The following is an 18722-nucleotide window of genomic DNA, read 5'->3' as shown; positions in this document are numbered from 1 at the left end:
ACTTCAGTACATTGGCTCTTTTTTCTATAGGTTTAACTGGTATAAGATTTTAGGCATGGGCTCTTTGTTTGCTGTCTGCTGTTTTGAATTAGTGTATACCAAGATAGCCCCCTTCAAGTTCTTCAAATATGAGAAATTACTTCTTGATCTATCTCTAAGGGGAATAGATAATGTTGAAAACTTTTCCTGCTGCTACAGGCATTTGTTCTTTGAGAACCATACGAGCTGCTGAAACTCAGCTGTTTTGAGTGTAGTGAGGAGATGAGAAGAAGGCCAAGAGTCAGGATGCTGGCTCCCCTAGATAGTCAAAGCTGTCAGGTATGATTTGTGTAAGTGTCTCCAAAAAAAATTTCCTTCCTGACCACTAGAAATCCAGCTGCAAGATTTTATAAGTCCACCAACAGTAACACAATGTTCTGACTATGGAGGAGTTGTCAACAATAAATAAATACATACATATGTACATACATGCATAAGTGCCTGTTCCTTTATGGAAAATAAATTGTATGTTTTACTTTGGGAGATGTTTTAAAGTCAGGTAAGCAAAGGGTATTTTTCAGCTATTTAAATCTTTATTTCAATAAATTAACTCCACTCTCATCTCAGGTTTTTGCTCATTTTTTATAACTTATTTATATTTTATTTTTTATTTATATTTTATTTATATTATATTTTATAACATATATATATATATAATTTATATTTTATAACTTATAGCACTTGTGAAAACAAGAAACGAGACTTCAATGTTCAACATATTCTTAGCAACATTGACAACCAAGAAGCTACTTTTTAAAAAGTATGCAAAATGAGATATTTTGTGATTACAGCTCTCCAATATTAGGGCTGTCAGCTAAATCAACTAACAAAAGATGTGGGGTAACAGTACAGTGCTAAGCAGTGATCACTTTTTGATCCTGGTAGGTAGATGCAGGTACATGTGTGTACCTATGGATTCCAGACCTACCCTCTGCAGTTTCAGTCTAGACCTATGAAAAAGCAGCTTCTAGTAAATTCAAAAAGTGTTCAGCTTATTAAGAGTTACTAATAATGAACTACAACTGGAGTTTCGGGAAAGACTTCATCTGGCTCCTGCTCTCTTGCTCTCAGGCAGGCAGCAAGGTTTGGCACAGGTTCCCAGCCCACTCTGGTCTTTTCTGATTGTGCCTGTAGAGCACTGCAGTTCATTTTATTTTGTTGCATTGACAGAAGTGGATCCTCTTCACTGCCAGAAAAAGTACTTGTATATTTCCAAGGCTCTTGGAAAAGAAAACTGTTCTACTATAAAATATTTGTCTGGTTTTACCACTTCAAACACACACATCCATTAGGTTAGGATTGGCATGTGTAGATTAATGAATCCTTGCAAGGAAGGAATGAACTTCATACTTACTAAACTGCAAAAGACATCATGCACTACCTGTGATCAGTTGTACATTTCAATCTATCATCTCTGTATCTGAATGTTTGATTTTAATCTCCCTTTCAGTCTGCTTCCTTTTGGTTTTGATTATTGGTATTTTAAATTTTTTATCACTGGTAGTGGCAGAAACAATTACTTTGGAGCTATGGCTTCTTCAAATTTTTTGATAGAAAACTTTAAGACAAAGAATTAAAAATATAGTTGTGTCAGGCATGAGTGCTGGCATATGCAATTTCGTAAAATTAATTATTATGTCATATTGACATGGGGTGTGTGAAGAAGGTCCATTGCTGTGCAGAATATACATACCTGCCTATTGTGTTTGTTGGGGCTGGGGGGGAAAATGAGTTGATCTGGCTGAAAATTCACTTCTACTTAATATATGAAGGACATGGTTGATGGTTACCACTTTTGTGAAGTATTTTGAGACATCAGTGTCAAAGACACTAAGCCAAGTATTTTGAGTTCTTTCTTGCAGCACTTATGTGAAATAATTAGCCTCTGGACTGTCATACAGGAATAATAAATAGCAAAAAACTAGACAACCAAAACATGATTACTTTGTAATTATTTGTGAGATAAGTGCTTTCAAAAAGTTTCATAGCTTCAAACAGCATTTATTCTATTGTACATTCTTTGAAAAAATACAAGGTTATATCACAGTACTGAAGTATTTCACAGTGTTGAAGTATTCTAAGGCAGCTGAAATGGAATTTTAAACCCCAAGAGGATGCCTTCCACTTAAAAGCTTTTAACTATTTCTAGTGGGTTTTTTTTAATCCTTTTGAGTTTTACTCCTCAGTAAAAGTAATGCTGCTACTGTACACACAATGTGCACATTTTCCATGAACTAATGTTTGATGTTTGCAGTTTCTAGCCTTAAGAACCAAAATAGATAAATGTATTGAAATCATGATGCAATTATAGTGAACAAAAGTACTGATTCCTTTCAAAACAACTAAAAAATATTTCTTTAAAGCCTGCTGGATATCTTACCTAAGTAGTTAAAACAGTTCTGGAATACTCTATGAGATCAACTTTGGAGAAGTTTATAGTGTGAAATATTTATTAAAGAAAATCTTTGCTTTTAGCTAATTGGATTACACTTTTGAATAAGCATGATTAGGGAGAGAAAGAGTTCATTTAGTTTTTGAAGAGGAAATAGTATTCACAGATAATCATAGTTACAATTTTTAGTACCATGCAAGCAGGGGCACGTAGTTTTTCACTTATTTGTCAGTCTGTTAGAGGAGACACAGAGAAATTTAACTATGACAAGGGGTATGTATGCATAGCTGTAATCACTTGGACATGTGCTGGAAGTATGACTAGAAACCTGTCTGCGCATGCTAAAAACCTATAGTCACAAATGAAGGTTTCATAAAATCTTATCTGAAAACCTGACCCTACTTTTCTGCCTGTTTTATATGTAAAACATACTTTCTAGAAAGGTTTCTCTTTAAAATCATTCCTCTTTTCAGGCCTGTTCATACAAGATCTTGTCAGAATCTAAAATATAAATTTAATTTTTTTTAATATCCATGAAATATAATTCAATTTTGCATTTGAAAACCCAAACCACTGTTTTTATTTTAGAGCTGTGCCCAACCAAATTGTCATTTGTTGAACTGAACTGAAACATTTCTCTTGAGTTTAGCTTAACAATAATTTGTATCTCAGCTGCTTTTGGCCTTAGCAGATTTTATTCTGCTATTCTTCCCTGCTGTTCTTTTGTACAGGCTCAGTTCCTTGATTAAACTATATTTTCCTTTATGCACAGTACTTTACCTTCTGATTGAACCATTTTAGCAATCAAAAAATACCCCAGGACTGAGACACCCCCTTGGATTTTCAGCCCAGAAAAAAACAGGGATGAAAGTACCTTATTAAATGGAGTATGAGGTTTTTATGTAGTTATTAATACTTTTCCAAGGTTTTTTACCAAGGATGAAATTTTTGGACAATTTTTAAGTGAAAAGTAAAAGTCTGGTGTGTGGATAAAGCCCTGAGGTCTGACAAAGTTGAAAGTGTCCTGCTGTGTCTAACTGCAGATTGCCCACGTCTCATTCATTATTTCCACAGAGCAGTTTTTGTATCAGTGGAAAAACTGGTTTGGACCAATTTCTGCATCCATAGTAGAAATTCTCAGTGCCACACATAGAGGGTAAATGTGCCTAGTATGCATCCCATAACAGGGAATAGTCACGAAATGTAAAATAACACTGTGATCTTTCCACAAGGCTTCTGCAACAGAAATACTATGATGTATAATTTATCGAAAGTTGCGAATATTGTGTGTAAACCCCTTGCTCAGTCAATTAGAAATTATATCAGACTCTTTCACCCTTAACTTTTATACTTTAAGTTGTAGAAATGTTGGCTGGCATGAACCTCTAAGGTTTATCTAGTCCAGCCATCTAGCTGAAGCAGGGCTACCACCGGTACTACATCAGATCAGAAACAGATTGCTCCATCCAAGTCCTGGAGAGGCCTCCATCTCTTTGGGTTGCTTGTTCCAGGGTTACGCTCTTCTCCTTGGAGATCTTTGTTTGCTGAAGTGTCCATTACAGGTTGGTGTAAGGGGACCTTCTTTTAGGATTTCTCAGAAGTTACTACTTCTGGTTTCAAGGCTCATGGCTTGGCTATTCAAATTAGATGTTTTAATTGATGTCTCAATCCAGTTTAAACCTGCAAAGCCTTTGGTATATATTTTGAAATCTTTTCAGCAGCTGCTTCGATATTTGATTGGATTGCCTCTTTCAGCCCATCGCACAGGTAGAGATCCTAGGGTTTTAGAATGACATATTGCATTCCACAACCATCTCATAACTAAGATTGCTTTTCTTTTCCTCCAAAGCACTAGCATGCCTTACACTTTTAATCTATAAATGTCCTTTGTGTGTGTTCCTGTTTTCTATTTATTTATCCTTATTCCTGCCCTTCAACAAAACAGGTGCTTTTTAAAGAAGGGTTTTCCTGCTACCAGAACAAAAAAAAATTTCAATATATAAAAGAAGAAATTGTTGAAGGCTCTCTTCTCTCCAGATTTTTTTTCCATTTTCACATACCTTGGAAAATATTCATGCTTCTTTCCTCATTTGAGGTGACAGTGCTTAGAGTTAACTTGTTGCTATTTTCAATAAGAGGAACCGATGTGGAGTTGTGAGGGTATGTCATGTTTTTGTGCATTCTATAAAGCTTTACACAAGCCATATTCTGTAAAAATAATTATACCTAATTATTATAAATCATTTTTCATTGTCATGTATAAGATAGCTATAGATTTAAAAAGTTAATTTAGGATTTCCTTATGGCACACATTTTAAAAAGACCTGTCAGAACTGAAGACACATTTTAGCTCTGTAACTTTAAACATGTTGTGTGTTTTCTCATTAAAACGCTATCTTTCTTCTTTACTTTTTTTCCCTTTTTTACATCAAGCAACACTGCAAATTAACATTGGAAATTCTTGTTTTGCTATTATGTTAAGATAGAATCTGATGTAAAACATCCCGTTGATTTTACCCTCACAAAAGCGGATCTCAACTTACTTGATTCACATGACACAAAGAAAAAAAATCATACTGAAAATTGCTATTTAGGCTGTAGATTCATGGATTAGAAAATTAAGACAAGGTGACAGTGATTAAAGTGTTAATACTGTTCATCATATGACTGCCTCACTGGGGCAGTGTCCAAAACAGCAAAGCCGCTCCTTAGGTATTAATTCAGAGGAACAGACTTGCACGATGTTGAGAGATCTGTGGAGCAAGCAAAGAGAGGATTGTGTTGAGGGTTAGCATGCTTAGCTGTTATCTGACTAACAGGGATGTTATTAGTATAGAAAACAAAGAAAATCTGATGTCATGTGGACTGCAACAGTCTCTAGTGACCCAAACTGAACTCCAGACTGTCACATCATCCTATGTGTGATTACACGATCTAGGCAGTTGGAAACTAGCACGGGTTTGTTGCAGTTCTGCAATTACCCTTTTATTTGTAATTAGACCTACCAAAGGAAATAATTTCTGTGCTGATGCATCTGCCCTGTTTTACCAGGAAGCTGCATTTGAACAGGTAGAAGCTTCTGAGAATTGTCTTGATTGCTGGAGTGGGGGAAGCGTCGGGAGCAGGGAAGATATTGACTGTCAGGGAGAGTCTCTGCTTTGAGAGGATTCTTACTGAGGAGCCCAGGAGTAAACAGCTCGACTCTCACAGATCAGTGCTGGTTAAATAGGCAGAATAGGTGTAGCATATTTCACAGCTTTTATAAAAAAACTGTCCTCTTGATACCTTGCCATTTTAAAGAAATAGTGCTTTATTTTACAGAGATTTTTACAGATTTTAAGGTATTGATTGCCCCCAGAAAAATCCATTTGCTGATTCGCAGTTGAGACTTTTAATATACTCACTGGTTAGGATCAAGAAATTGCCATGTAAATAAACCACAGTAAGATTTTAGCCAGAGTTTCTCTGGCAGGTGAGAACATCAGGGCAGAAGTGAGATAAATTTATTAACTATGCCTCGCTACATGCACACAGATCCGAGGTTTTGCCACCAACTTCAAAACTGGCACTCTTTAAGGTTTTGATTTGGGGGGGGGCTTTTTTTTTTCATATTTTGATAATAAAGTCTTTGTTTCAAAGACTTGGATATGGTACTAATTTCTTAAGACAAGAATGCATCACCTGTAAGAGCTCAAACCCTTTCTGTCATGATTTGGATGCCAAACATAAAACTGCAAAGCAGGTTTCTAGCACTTCCTCTGAGAGTTGTAAAAAAAAAAAAAAAAAGACATTTCCATTAATTTTATTACAACAGCACCGGGAATCCTAGTTATGGGTCAAGAAGCTCTTGTCTCTATTGCTGAATTAACACAGGATAAAAAGACTGCTCTTGTCCAAAAGGCTATTAAACTCTAAATATAAGAAAAGCTCTAACAGATGGGCACAGGGAAGCAAAGAGGGCAAGAGGGCATAGATAGATATGCTCTTTGCTCTGAATGGACTTGAAGCATTAATGTTTCTAATTCCAAGCTTATCTGCAAGTCGTTTGATAGCCTGGGAAAGGACATTAAGAGCCAGTTTGCCTAGGCAACAATAACCAGGAATGTTGTGAAGTTACAGTATGACAGTCTCTTAAAAGGAGATGATTTCCAAATTATGTATATATTTCTAATTACATGCATGCAGTTTTGTTTCTTAAATTAGCTATATGTTTAGACTTCTATGTTTTACCTGTAATCTAAAAATTAAGTGAACAGTATACACTACTACAAAAATACTGTTATTTGCTTATGTTACTAATTTAATTTAGTTTAAGCCTAAAAGAAATCTTGGGCTTTTTATTTTTGTGATGGGACAAACGGAATTTATCTTCTCTACAAATAAATTAATGGCATTACAGCTATTTATAAAAACTTCTTAGTAAAAATCAAAGGTTTTATTAAAATTAGCAGCTATGTATAGTACTCTGTATGTATTGTGTGGAAGGTTTATATAAAAAAATATCCGTATCTCATCCTTTCAATGAACTGTAGAAGAGAAAAATAACTGTTGACTTGAAAAAGAAAGGACTTAAATCTCCCACATGCCCAAATATAGCCAAATGACAAATTGCTGTACATCGTTATCAGAGACAAAAAGAGTTTCCAGTACATTTGTTTTTCAGATTTATCTGCTCCTTGATAAATGAGAGTAAAGGAGTTTATGACCTAGTTCTGCAGAAATGCAGGTGCAATTTACCATTTATATCTGTTTCTTTGCATCTGTAAGTATAAATGTTTAGAGAGTAATCATTAAATATCAAGAAGAATGTGTTCTTTGCCAATCTGTTGAGTTAGCTCTAAAACTCTTATACATAGCTCTTTTATGTGTTATAGCAGGTCTCTATCTTGAAATAAATATATCTCTATTGTAAGGGAAATCTTTATTGTGATATATTATGCAACTGTTGGATAGATATATTGGAAGCTTCTTCACCAATATGAATAAAAGAGCTGTAGAGCTGTCGGAATTTTTTAGACATCTCCTGACTCTCAGTTGGGTGCTCCAAAGATGCAGTATCCAGCCTTATGTGGCAACAAGGCAGCAACACAGTGTAGAAGTGAGAGTTCAAGCCACCCAGAGCCTGCTTTCTCAGCCTGCAGGGACAGCCCAGCAAGCAGGACAAACTCAGCCATCCAGGTCCCCCTCCAGATAGCAAATGGTCCTGGGTGAAAAGTCCTCCAGTAGTAACCTTTGCAATCATGCAGAACACCAGTCAGCTTTTGGGAGATTGTGTTTGAGCTCCACAAAAGGGACATATCTCTCCAAGTATCACTCCCTTCTTTCCCCTCACAAGCATTCACTGTAGCTTCAGGTACAAAATGGCTTCTCTGAAAATATTTTTAGATGAAGGAGAGCACCTGATGAAGGAGAAATGTAAGCAGCTAATTCACATGAACTCTCTACCATCTTAAGAAACATTTTCTGTTCTAATTGTGGAACTGTGTCTGGGGTGGTCCTCAGGGATTTGTCAAGCCCAGCAGAAAAAAAAGTAAAAGAGGAAAACCTTACTTTGCAGACAAAATAAGATAGAACTTCATCTAGTAATGTTGATCTTTAATTCATTAATATATCCAGGTTCTGCCTAGAAACGGGCACTTGAAATGCGTGCAATTGTTGGCAATCTATGTGCGTTGTGTTTTGTAGACTGTGCAGCATTTTGTATTTGGCAGAAGAGCTGCAGAACTCCACCTTATTCTTACTTGTGACCATCCAATATTTTTTTAAAGATATCTTTCTAGCATTGCTTCATAGTAAAATGCTAGCATTACAAGTGTTTTGTATCTGGCCTATTGCTCTACCATTCACAAGCTGTGAATGTGCCAAGGTAGTCAACCACCTGTAGGACAAAAAAATATCTATTCTTGAATTTATGGACTTCCAAACTGAAATACAACTTACCACAACAACAGACCACACTTTGTTGATTGCAAGAAATTATATCCTACCCATAATGGAATTTTATGTGTACCTCCAAGGGGGACTCAGTTTTACCATGAGAATACAGAATTTTTACTTTCTCATTCTAAGCAGGGATACCTGCAATTCAGTTGAGTTTTGTAAGAAAATTAAAGCTTAATTGTCAGATTTTCAGCACTTCTGTGGGCTCAGCTGTGTTTCTGTTCTTATCAGCAACATCACAATTAAATCTTAGATTCTTTTTTTTTTTTGTTTAATCTCTTGATTGAGCACTTCTTCCTGAAACCACTAAGCTTATTGAATAGCTACAGCACCATGAAAATTACATTTTCAGCAAGAACAATGGGTCAATATCTTCTTATGACTTTGTCGAGTTACATGAGTTAAAGCTCTATGAAATGTAATTATTTTTTATGGTAGCTTCTAAGTATATACTTAATTAGAAATAAAACAGCCAATTTACTTACACAGGATATTAATAAGTCTTACAGAAGAATTACAGAGGATTTAACTTTTCAAATTGAATTTGGGTAGGCCTGACAAAATTTAAGCTTGTATCTTAAAATTCTCCAAGCAAAAGAAGTATTGATTTAGGTTGGAAAATTCCATGGTTTTCAGAAGTCTTTAAAACATTTGTCTCACTGTATGTCTCTAGATAATAAAAAAATTTCCATAAGCATCTAAGGAAAGATGTAGTTTCCTCTAGAGCAGTGTTCAAGTAGAAAAATAGTCAGTGCATCTTCAAAGGATATTCTCATTATTTAAGGCAAGCATTAAAAAAGAACCAGATACAAATATAACCTTTTCAGTTACCTGCCTTTGAATACAGAAGCTGGTGTATCTTGAGTGTGCAGTCTTCATGGAGCATACATGGACCTCCAATTTTAATCTTTGCTTTTCTCTTCTCACTGCACTGTTTTCAAGGTCAAACTTTCTCTGGATGATGTTACAGATGCTCAAAAATCAGTGGCAGAATTCCCAAAATCTGGCAGAGGATTAAAATTTCATGTTACATATGTTGAAATCCTGTGGGTTTGGTTTCTTTATTTGATCTATAATAAAGAAATTAACTAGATGAAAAGATATGGCCCACATTTCAGCATGTTTGGGCCTTGGAATTTGGCGCATGTGCATCTCTTACTTAATTTCTTAATTCAGGAGGATGCTTCTCATGAATCTTTATATATAATTTTGTAGAGGAATGCCATCTCATGAAACTTTGTTTCTCAGAAGGGTATGGTTTTGAAACTCATCTCTTTTTCTTTTCACATTACTTTTCCTGTTATTGCCATTGTTTACAGGCTCACAAAAATATGATGTTAACGATTTCACATATAGAAGTAAATGATATATAGCACTTATGTGAATGAAACTTTCAGTTTATGCAGTAGGTTTTAAGGAGTATCTCAGATCTCAAGCATGAAATCTTATAAAATTTTTCCTCTCCCCTCTAAAGATTTTATCTACTTAGTACAAAGAGTTATAGAGTGCTTGATAGAAAAGGGGCGATTTTTTCCCCTTTGTTTACATAATATAGGGATTTCTCTTTTTTTGGTGGCTTTTATTGTCTCTGATGTGGGTGTTCCTTCAAGCAAAAATGTATGAAGTTTTAAATATATCTGGAGAAAACGTTCTGTAGTTGCCATCATGGTAATATCTATGTGCCTTGGTTCTGTTGGCACTTAAAAGTCCACTGAGCCCAAAGGTTAAGAATAATCTGCTTGTGCAAGGTTAGCATAGTTAAGTCTTCATTATCTCAATAAGAATGGTACCAAGGATCATGACCCAGACAAAGAAAAATAGAGGAAAATATTAAAATAGCTATAATTAGATTTGAAAATAAATGGTGTGTTTATGAGGGAAAAAGAAAGGTGATGCTACAAACTGTGGAGGGTAAATACCTCTGCCAAATGATGTTCTTAAGAGGTAACTGCCACACTTGCTGTTTGCATGGGAGTTTCCTGGCAGCATTGCTGTTGCCTGCCTGGCCTCTGTGTCCCAGGTCACAGAGGGGAGCCTTGAGTGCCCCTACAGTTAAAAAAAAAAAAAGGAAAAAAAGAAATTTTTAGAATAAATTATTTTTGTAATTACTTTAATATTTTTAAGCGGTTTCAATGCTTTAGAGAAAAGTTAATGTCTTTTATTTGTCTCAGATTTGTTTCCTTTCTAATTTTAGGTGTCTACTATTTGCAGGAGAGTGTGTTAGCAAAATAAGGACCAAAGCAAATGGTTCCTCATTGACATGCAATTACTGTGTTTGTTGAATTAACATAATTGCCCACCTAGTCTAAATTTCATGCACTGCCACTTAACTTTCATTTATCTTGTCAGCTAATTCTCTTCTTCAAATATAACTTCTAGGCCAGAGCTGTTCCTTTGTAGCCTAAACTTGTTGACATGCCATATGGATGCAGCCCAAGTTTCCTCTTACACATACAGCATCGATTAAGTATCTTAATTTTGAAAAGATCTTAAACTCATCCCCAGTTTTCACTATCATGCAACTATACCATTCAGTCACATATGATGGAGCTGCACTTCCACAGTCCTAGAACCTGCAGCTATGTGACACCTTCAGCACTGTGGGCATTTCTATTTTTAGTACATATTTTTTTTCTAATCTGTGTGGAAGAAAACCTGGTTCCCTTTCCTTGTGACCTGATGCAGTAAGGCCTGCCACTTTTACAGTTTTCCAGAACCAGTGGTCAAAAGTATGATTGCTCCTGTCATCTCTGGAGGTCTTTAATCCTAAAACAATCTGCTCTGGTACCTGGCAGCTTATCCTAATGTGACAGGCAAAACTCCACCATAGGTCAAACCTGTAAACAAATGATCAGATTTTGTGACAATGAAAGGATAACAGTGTTCCACAGGATTAAGCAGTAGGAATGGTACTACTGAGTCTATTAATAGTCTGGGAAACAAATGCAAATGTTTTAGCAGAAAAAAAGTTGCAGATGTCAAAAGCATTTTGGCTAGACAAGGATTAAAAAGAACTTGAGAAGAACTTGAATACCTTAAATGAGTAATCACCATGAGAATATAAGCCATGATTATTCAATAATGCAGAGTCATGCACACTAGAGGAAGTAATATGATTTAGTCTTCTTATAAGCCTCTAAATTTTGAATGTATTGTATCATCCAGAAACAGCTAGAGAGTAACTGTGAAAAATTCTTTGGAAGCAATCTTAAAAGCAAAGCTAGTGTTTTAATATTTGATGAGTGTCAATTAGGTTTTGGTGAAGTAGAACATATTTGTTATACTGCTGTATAAAATTATGGTGTTACCTTATTGCAAATACAATACTAGTTCTTGTCTTCTCCCCTTAAATAATGTTAAACTATGACATGAAGAGGCACATTCTGAAGAAGCAACACGGGTGGGTGATGGAAGGCATTCAAACATGTAAAAACTTTCTCAAAGGGACTGTAGTCACAAGTCCTTTTACCTAAAAAGAAGAGAATTTTCTGACTTGTTCTGTCTTAGCAACTGTCTTGCCTTAAAGTTTGTTTTTTGAAGGTTAAGGAAGCGGAGTGGAGATATAGGCTAAAATCTTGTTTCATTGAGATCAAAATTTCAGTAATATTACAAAATTACTCTGGAAACTGTAGGAAGTGAAACACCTGCTCAGTCCAGTACAAGGACCAAACAGACAGAAAGCTGAGTTTCTGAAGTCCAGTAAATGAGATGCTGCATTTTATATTCAAATATAATGTCATCTACTGCTACTTAAATGCTTTTTTGTGTTTCTGGTGATACTTGAGCACTTCCTAGATGTAAGTGAAACTTAATACAGATTCTTCCAGCAATTTTTGAAGCAGCCTTATGGAGCTAGATATCCAATTCCTACTTACTTTTCCAATGGGACCTGATTACTTAAGTCCTTTTTTTCCCTTTGAAAAATATTCCTCTTAATCATGCTCATTAGTACTTTAAAATGTTTTCAAAGTCACAGAACTGTATCTAGATAATGCTAATTCAGAACCAGACAAGATTCCTAATGCTAAATTCTAGGAATCTCCCTCTGAAAATAAGGGATATTTATTTTTCTCTTCTTCCCTAAGGGCAGAAATTAATTACTCAAGTTTGCCAGAGAATCTGGTAAGAGCTGGTACCCACAGGAACCAAAAAAGTAAAAGGCATGAATCAGTCATGCTAGCTCATGACTATTTCTATAGAGTAATGAAAGTATTTACAGCCAACAGTATCTTGTCTTTATCCCAATTGGAAAAAAAATATAGTGCTATCAACAGTATCTGAAATGCATGGTTGATCTGGAAGATCTTACACCATTTTATTGATGATCTTAAAGGTCTTTGCCAACCAAACCCACTCTATGATTCTATATACTTTGATTGAAACCTCATCCTGTATAATCTCTTCAAAAAGTCCTGATTAGGATCATCTCCAACAGCCAAAATAGAAATGACAAGCTGTAAATGTGTCCTTACCTACAAATCAGACGAATATAGAATATATTTATTTGGTTTTTACTTTAAAGTATACATTTTCTGTTCCAAATCCCGTTGTCCATCTCTAAAGAATGTTACCCAATACAGTAGGCACTTTTTTCCCAATTGTTAACAATTGCTAATAATTGCTAACTGCTACTGTTGTAGCTCAGTGATTAGCCATTCAAATTAGTGATTAAAGTAATTTGTCTGATTCTCAGTTATGCCCCAGAACTGGGCACAGAGTGCTGAGCTCCTCTCAAATACGGGTGTCCTGGCCAGAAGTGCTTGTTAGCAACTGTATAATGCTAATAATTTGGTACTTTGATAGTGGAATTATATTAGAAATATTATAGAGACTTCTACTGTTTGATACCATGTAAGGATTTATCTTTGCACCTTACCCCTCCTAGCACTAATGCATCATTTAGGAGCAATGATGGTTCCACTAGAGTTGTGTTTTTTGCTTAATAACCTCAAACGTAAAGTGTGTTGTAAAAGAGAAACCATTTTACTTACATCTCTTAATGGCAGAATGGAGTCATCCACATTTTCTGCATAACAATGAAAATGTATTTGGCTGAAAATGAGTCCAGTAATGTTTCATATAAAGGTTCAATATGTATACTCTTTTTTTCTTTGTTTGTTTGAGAGCTGAAACTGAGATAGAGAAACTTGAAATAGGATGTCATATGATCACCAGGAATAATGAATGTGAAACTCATTCAGATAACAAAAGGCAGAAAAAAGGGAATACAGAGGCCAAGAATCAACGGCTTTTAGAACATGTCCAGAAACAAGACTTTCTCCTAAGAGGCATTATTTCAGAGTTCATATCAGAGTTTTTATTCTTTTACATGTGGGATTACATTCCCCAACAAGAACATGGAAATGAAATCCAAGGTACAAAAAGGCCCATACTATTGTTGGAGAAATGTAGAGTGAGCCAAAAAAACCCGTAGTGCACAAAGAAGTGCCCCATATCAGTTCTATTAGGCTTTTTTGTTGTTGTTGCTTTTCTTTCAGTTTAAACAATTAGGACAAAAAGGTGAAATAGGCTCATGTGATTATTACTTTTTATCAAGGCAAAATAAAAGGCATTTTCATATGCTTTCTTGACTGTTGGCCAGGTAAGCCAACCCACTTTGTACTGCCAGGTCATGGCAATGCAGAGCACTTTTACTTGTGATTTTGGTTAAATTCATTAGCTTGCACTGAGTAGGTTGGCAGGGTGTCATGGTTTAAGTCATTAAGCAGGTGACAGATGCTCTTGGTTATCCCCGCACTACCCTCCCAGAGAAAGATGAAAGGGAAGTAAGGGAGAGACCTCAGGTTTAGAAAAAACCTTCAATAGGTTTAATGAAACAATAAATAGTAATAATAATAAAAAGAATGGTGCATTAGACAGATACATGCAAGTATGTAAATATATTTAAATATATAAACAAATGTGGAAGCCAACACACCTCAGTTGGCATTTACTTCCCAGCCAAAAAGCCCCAAGCTGGATCCATAAGCAGATGAGGGTACCCAAGCCCAGGGTACCAGTAACAGTCCATAAAATAACTTGGAGAAGCCAAGCTGGCTGTACTCAGGGAGGTTGGGGAGGGTGACTTCTCATGGTGAACAACATTCTTCAGGGAGAAAACAACACAGCGTGACACCATTGATACAAGAAGGTATAAAAAAATGCAACCCCACCCAGAGAATCCAGGGTAAGGCTCCCTGAGGAACCATTTTATGCCGAATGCTATGGTCAGGAGTGCTGGGATTGGTCCATTTGGATCATCAGATCCATCCTCTCTTTCCCACAGGCACAGCTGCCCCCCCAGTGTCACAGCCACAGCCCCATGGCAGCACCCAGGGGACCGGGACTGGGAGGGCTCAGGGCAGTGTGACTGTGGTGTATTTTTATCCTGAATCTCTCAAACCAGGACACAGGGTCATGGCTAGACCCTGTTACCCATCCCATCTGAATTAGCTTTCTCTGTAGGAGAGCATGCAAGAGAGTGTGGAGCTGGGGGTGGAGGCAGCCATGGCTCAACAAGTTTGCTGTAGATAGTAAATTCTCATAGGTTTTTTCCCCAATTTAATTGGAAGTGCTGGGCAAATCCTTTAAATCTGCCCTGGATTTCTGCAGATATTCTATACAAGGGGGTTTCCCCCAGTTTATACTTGGATTCATTCAAGAAGAACTGGATGCTGGCTGAAGTGGAGAGAGAATGAGCTCCAGGAGGTGATTAGGTCTGTCAGTTCTCTGTTGACAACAAACAGTATTTCTGAAATAAAACCCTGCCAGCAATATTTTCTTTTGGCAGCTCTCCCTGACCATCCAAGAAAGGTTCCCAATCTCCCAAGCAAACTGCTTAGCAGGCAAAACTGGGTAGAAGATTTGATTTTATCTCTTCTTCCTTGATTTGAGTGAAGCATTGTGTCAATGAAATTCACTCTGGTTGGTTGTTTTCCAAAAGAAGTACCTCATACTTTTTCCTGGTTTGCTGTTTTGTGGGGGATTTGCTGTTTTGGTTTGCTGTTGTTTTTATAAATATCTGTAAGTCAGTAGCTACTTCTATTTTCTCTAGCACACATGAAAGCAAAATGAAAGATTAAACGAGCAATTTAGGAAACATTTAGTGAAGCATCTTTTGAAAATTAATTCTAGTTTGTAAATTGTGTTTAGCTGTTTGACTCTTTTCCACTGTAAAAGAAACATGTAAAAACCTCTAAATATGTAATTATTATAAAAACTTACTCTTAGAATCTCATAAAGCTTTCCAAGCACTAATTAATGGAAAAAGCAAATCGATTTTGCATTCTTGCTGCAGTTTCATTAGGTGATTATTTTTTTCTTTTTCAGTGCTTTAATGTCTTTTGAGAATTATCTAATTAGACCGGTACTATGCCATTCAAAAACACTTGATTTTGGTACATAATGTAGCTCTTATTATAAATAATAATGCATAAAAATAAATACTCCAGAGACACAATACATAATGTACTGTGTAATTTCCTATGGTTGAATGTTCTTTTTATTCTTGGAATTGTGTGAAGAATGCAGTGTCTTCTGAATAACTATTTTTTTTTAGAATTATTTTGTTTTACAAGATGTGTAATATTCACAGTGTAATTAATCCTTTTCTTTTTATGCTTTCATTTCTTTTTATGCTTTGCTTTTCAGGTTGGCTTCATGAGCTGGGAAAACGTATTGAGTCTCCTTACTATGAGAATAATACCCTAGGAGGTCCATCAATCAGAAGTGCCTATATAGCTGCCCTATATTTCACTCTCAGCAGCCTCACCAGTGTTGGGTTTGGAAATGTTTCAGCCAATACCGATGCTGAAAAAATCTTCTCTATTTGCACAATGCTGATTGGGGGTAGGTACAAGTACTAAGCAGGATGTAAAACATTTTGGAGGCATAAGTGAAATAAGTTTCTTTTTTAAAAAAACCCAAACATAACCAAGTTTAATTTAAAAGAAGAAATAAAAACAACATCACTCCCCCCCCCCAAAAAAAAAAAAAACCCAAACAAACAAAAAACCAAAATAAAATAAAAACAAAACCAAAGCAAAATAAAATAAAAAAAAAAACATTAAATTTTATTTGGTTTAAATAAGATAAGCTCTCCAAACCAGACATATTTCTAACCCTTGGATCATTCATGGCAACAACAGATAGTTTTCATCCAGTAAAATAAAATGTAAAGCTGTTTGTCCCTGAGTGTGACCCAGCCATGTGTGTGGGGCATGGCAAACATTTTGGTTACCTGCCAGGCACTTTTCCAGTCAGCCAAGTAATAGGTGGATGTTCATCTCCAGTTCATTTCCCAAAGTATCCCTGGGAATGACTGCAAGGGGAGGTGGGCAGCCTGCCAATGAATCTGGCATTGAGCTGGTGCAAACCCTCATCCGAAGGACCAGTCCCGAGAGAAAGTGAGGGAGAAGGGCCAGGAAGACTGTTTGGTGAGCCAGAGGTGATTCTACCATTAAAAAAAAAAAAAAAAAAGCAGTGTAATTATCACCAAGTAAATTTTAACACATCACTGCTTCAGCTTAGAATCAAAATGCCATGTTTTTGTCATATTTGGAACTGCTACTTGTATTTTTATTTATGTTAATCACCTTGTTGTATCTTTGGGGAAAAACATGTCCTCATTTCGGGTCATCTTAATTCTGCTGAGGCACCTGGGTACAACCAGTGAGCTTGTGGCACCTGCAGTACTTGGTAAGACAAGGCCACTAGAGAAAGTACCTGTAATTCCCTCTTTACCTGCATTTTCCTCCCCAGCAAAAATCAGCTGTGCTATTTATTGTGTGTATATCATAAAGCTCACTGATGTGGCTTGAAGTGTAAAAGCAAATCTTTGCTAAAGCATTGCCCCATTTTTTTTTTTTTTTTTTTTTCTGCTTGATTAATTGTTCTGGAAATACCAGTAGGTATTTCTCTGCTGCTAGTCAGTAAGGCACTGGTTATCAACTTTGCAGTGTAAATTTTCCTCATCAAAAATAAATTGGTAGCTTGACACTTGAAAGCCAGAGACCTGTAAGCTATAAATTTGCAGCATGAACTGGTATATAAATTGCTCAATTAATTATTTTAATTTTTCCCAGTCCTGAAGATGAGCGGCAATATTATAATGAACTAGAATTATATCATTTTGATTTTGACAGTATCACAAAAGCACAGGCAGCTCATTAATTACTTTTTCTGGTAGCATAAAATAATATTTTGAAAATACAATGTGGTGTCTGTGCTTTGGGGTTTTCACTGCATAAAATCTGTTGGAATGAAGGTAGAAGTTTTCATTTCTATCATGAAATCAAGCAGTATCCTGTGTGAACCAGCGATGAATATTTAACTCACTTTATGGCAGAGCTTTCACAAAATCAGCAGAGTAAAATATAGAAATATTTTTTACTTTTATTTAGTCCAGTAGCAGCACTTGTTTTTTTTTAATTTCTCATATCATTGAGCGGTAGAACTAATATGCTTGTGAACTGAATAAGTTGTGAAGAACTAGTTGAATTAATGTAGCAAGAAGGAAATGAAAGGCAAAATTATTCACATGAAAGCAAGTAGAAGAATGACGTTACATCTAGAAGGGATCATATATCCAAGTAAGAAAGCAGAACAGGTTGGTTTGCATGTATTTTCTTGAGGAATTGTGTTTTAGATGCCATTTAAGGAAATCAGCAGAGCAAGGAAGCTTGAAGAAGGAATTAGCATTATACAGTGCACACGGGTGAGCAAGACTCAGAAAACTATTATTAAAAAAGGTAGGAGTCTGTATACTTTAGGGCATAATACCTTTTCATTTCTTCAAACATGTTTTGATCTATAGTTTCGGCTGATATTTAATTAAAAAATTCTCTAGCAGAAAGTACGGTCTTGAGAAAAACTAATGCACGTTTTTTACAATATTTAAACCGAGCCATTAGTTTTTGAAATTTCAGGTGCAATGGATAGCATGATTTACTTTATCATTAGTTCTTCTATACATTTTTAATGCTTGCCACTGCAAATTGAAAAAAATAAGTTAATTTATTGCAACCTTAAAGAAATTTGATGAGAGGGGAAAAAAAATGTTGATTAACAGATAAATAACTTATAATACGCTTGTCTGATTTCAGCCTGCTTCTTGGTATTATTTTTGTTGTGTATGAATTTGAAATTAAAATTTAAGGCAAGTAATATTAAACATTCATGATTAAACATCATCTTCTATAAAGTATTTCATCTTTAAGTTGGAAAGAAAAGTTAACTACTAACATTTTACCAGAATTCTTAGAACACCCAATATCAGTAAAATATTAATCAGATCTGTACACCTGCAGATGACTATACTATGATCTCTCTGGTATTCTGAATTCTCTTTGAG

General features: G+C 35.7%; 1 protein-coding gene and 1 long non-coding RNA gene across 3 annotated transcripts in view; one reads left to right on the top strand and one right to left on the bottom strand.

Annotated features, from left to right (window-relative positions):
* The window catches only part of LOC139792353 (uncharacterized), a 414091-nt gene that overhangs the window by 216603 nt on the left and 178766 nt on the right, over positions 1 to 18722 (bottom strand). The gene's annotated exons all lie outside the window — the stretch shown is intronic.
* Positions 1 to 18722, top strand: part of KCNH8 (potassium voltage-gated channel subfamily H member 8) — a 170537-nt gene that overhangs the window by 114419 nt on the left and 37396 nt on the right. The window contains exon 8 of the mRNA XM_071735531.1: positions 16022 to 16219. Coding sequence (XP_071591632.1) covers positions 16022 to 16219 — 198 coding nt within the window. The remainder of the gene's footprint in view (positions 1 to 16021; positions 16220 to 18722) is intronic.

This window comes from Heliangelus exortis, chromosome 2, assembly GCF_036169615.1.
Source record: "Heliangelus exortis chromosome 2, bHelExo1.hap1, whole genome shotgun sequence".
Classification (NCBI taxonomy): domain Eukaryota; kingdom Metazoa; phylum Chordata; class Aves; order Apodiformes; family Trochilidae; genus Heliangelus; species Heliangelus exortis.
Note: the sequence above shows the minus strand (reverse complement) of the source record. Positions and strands in the feature narration are given on the sequence as shown.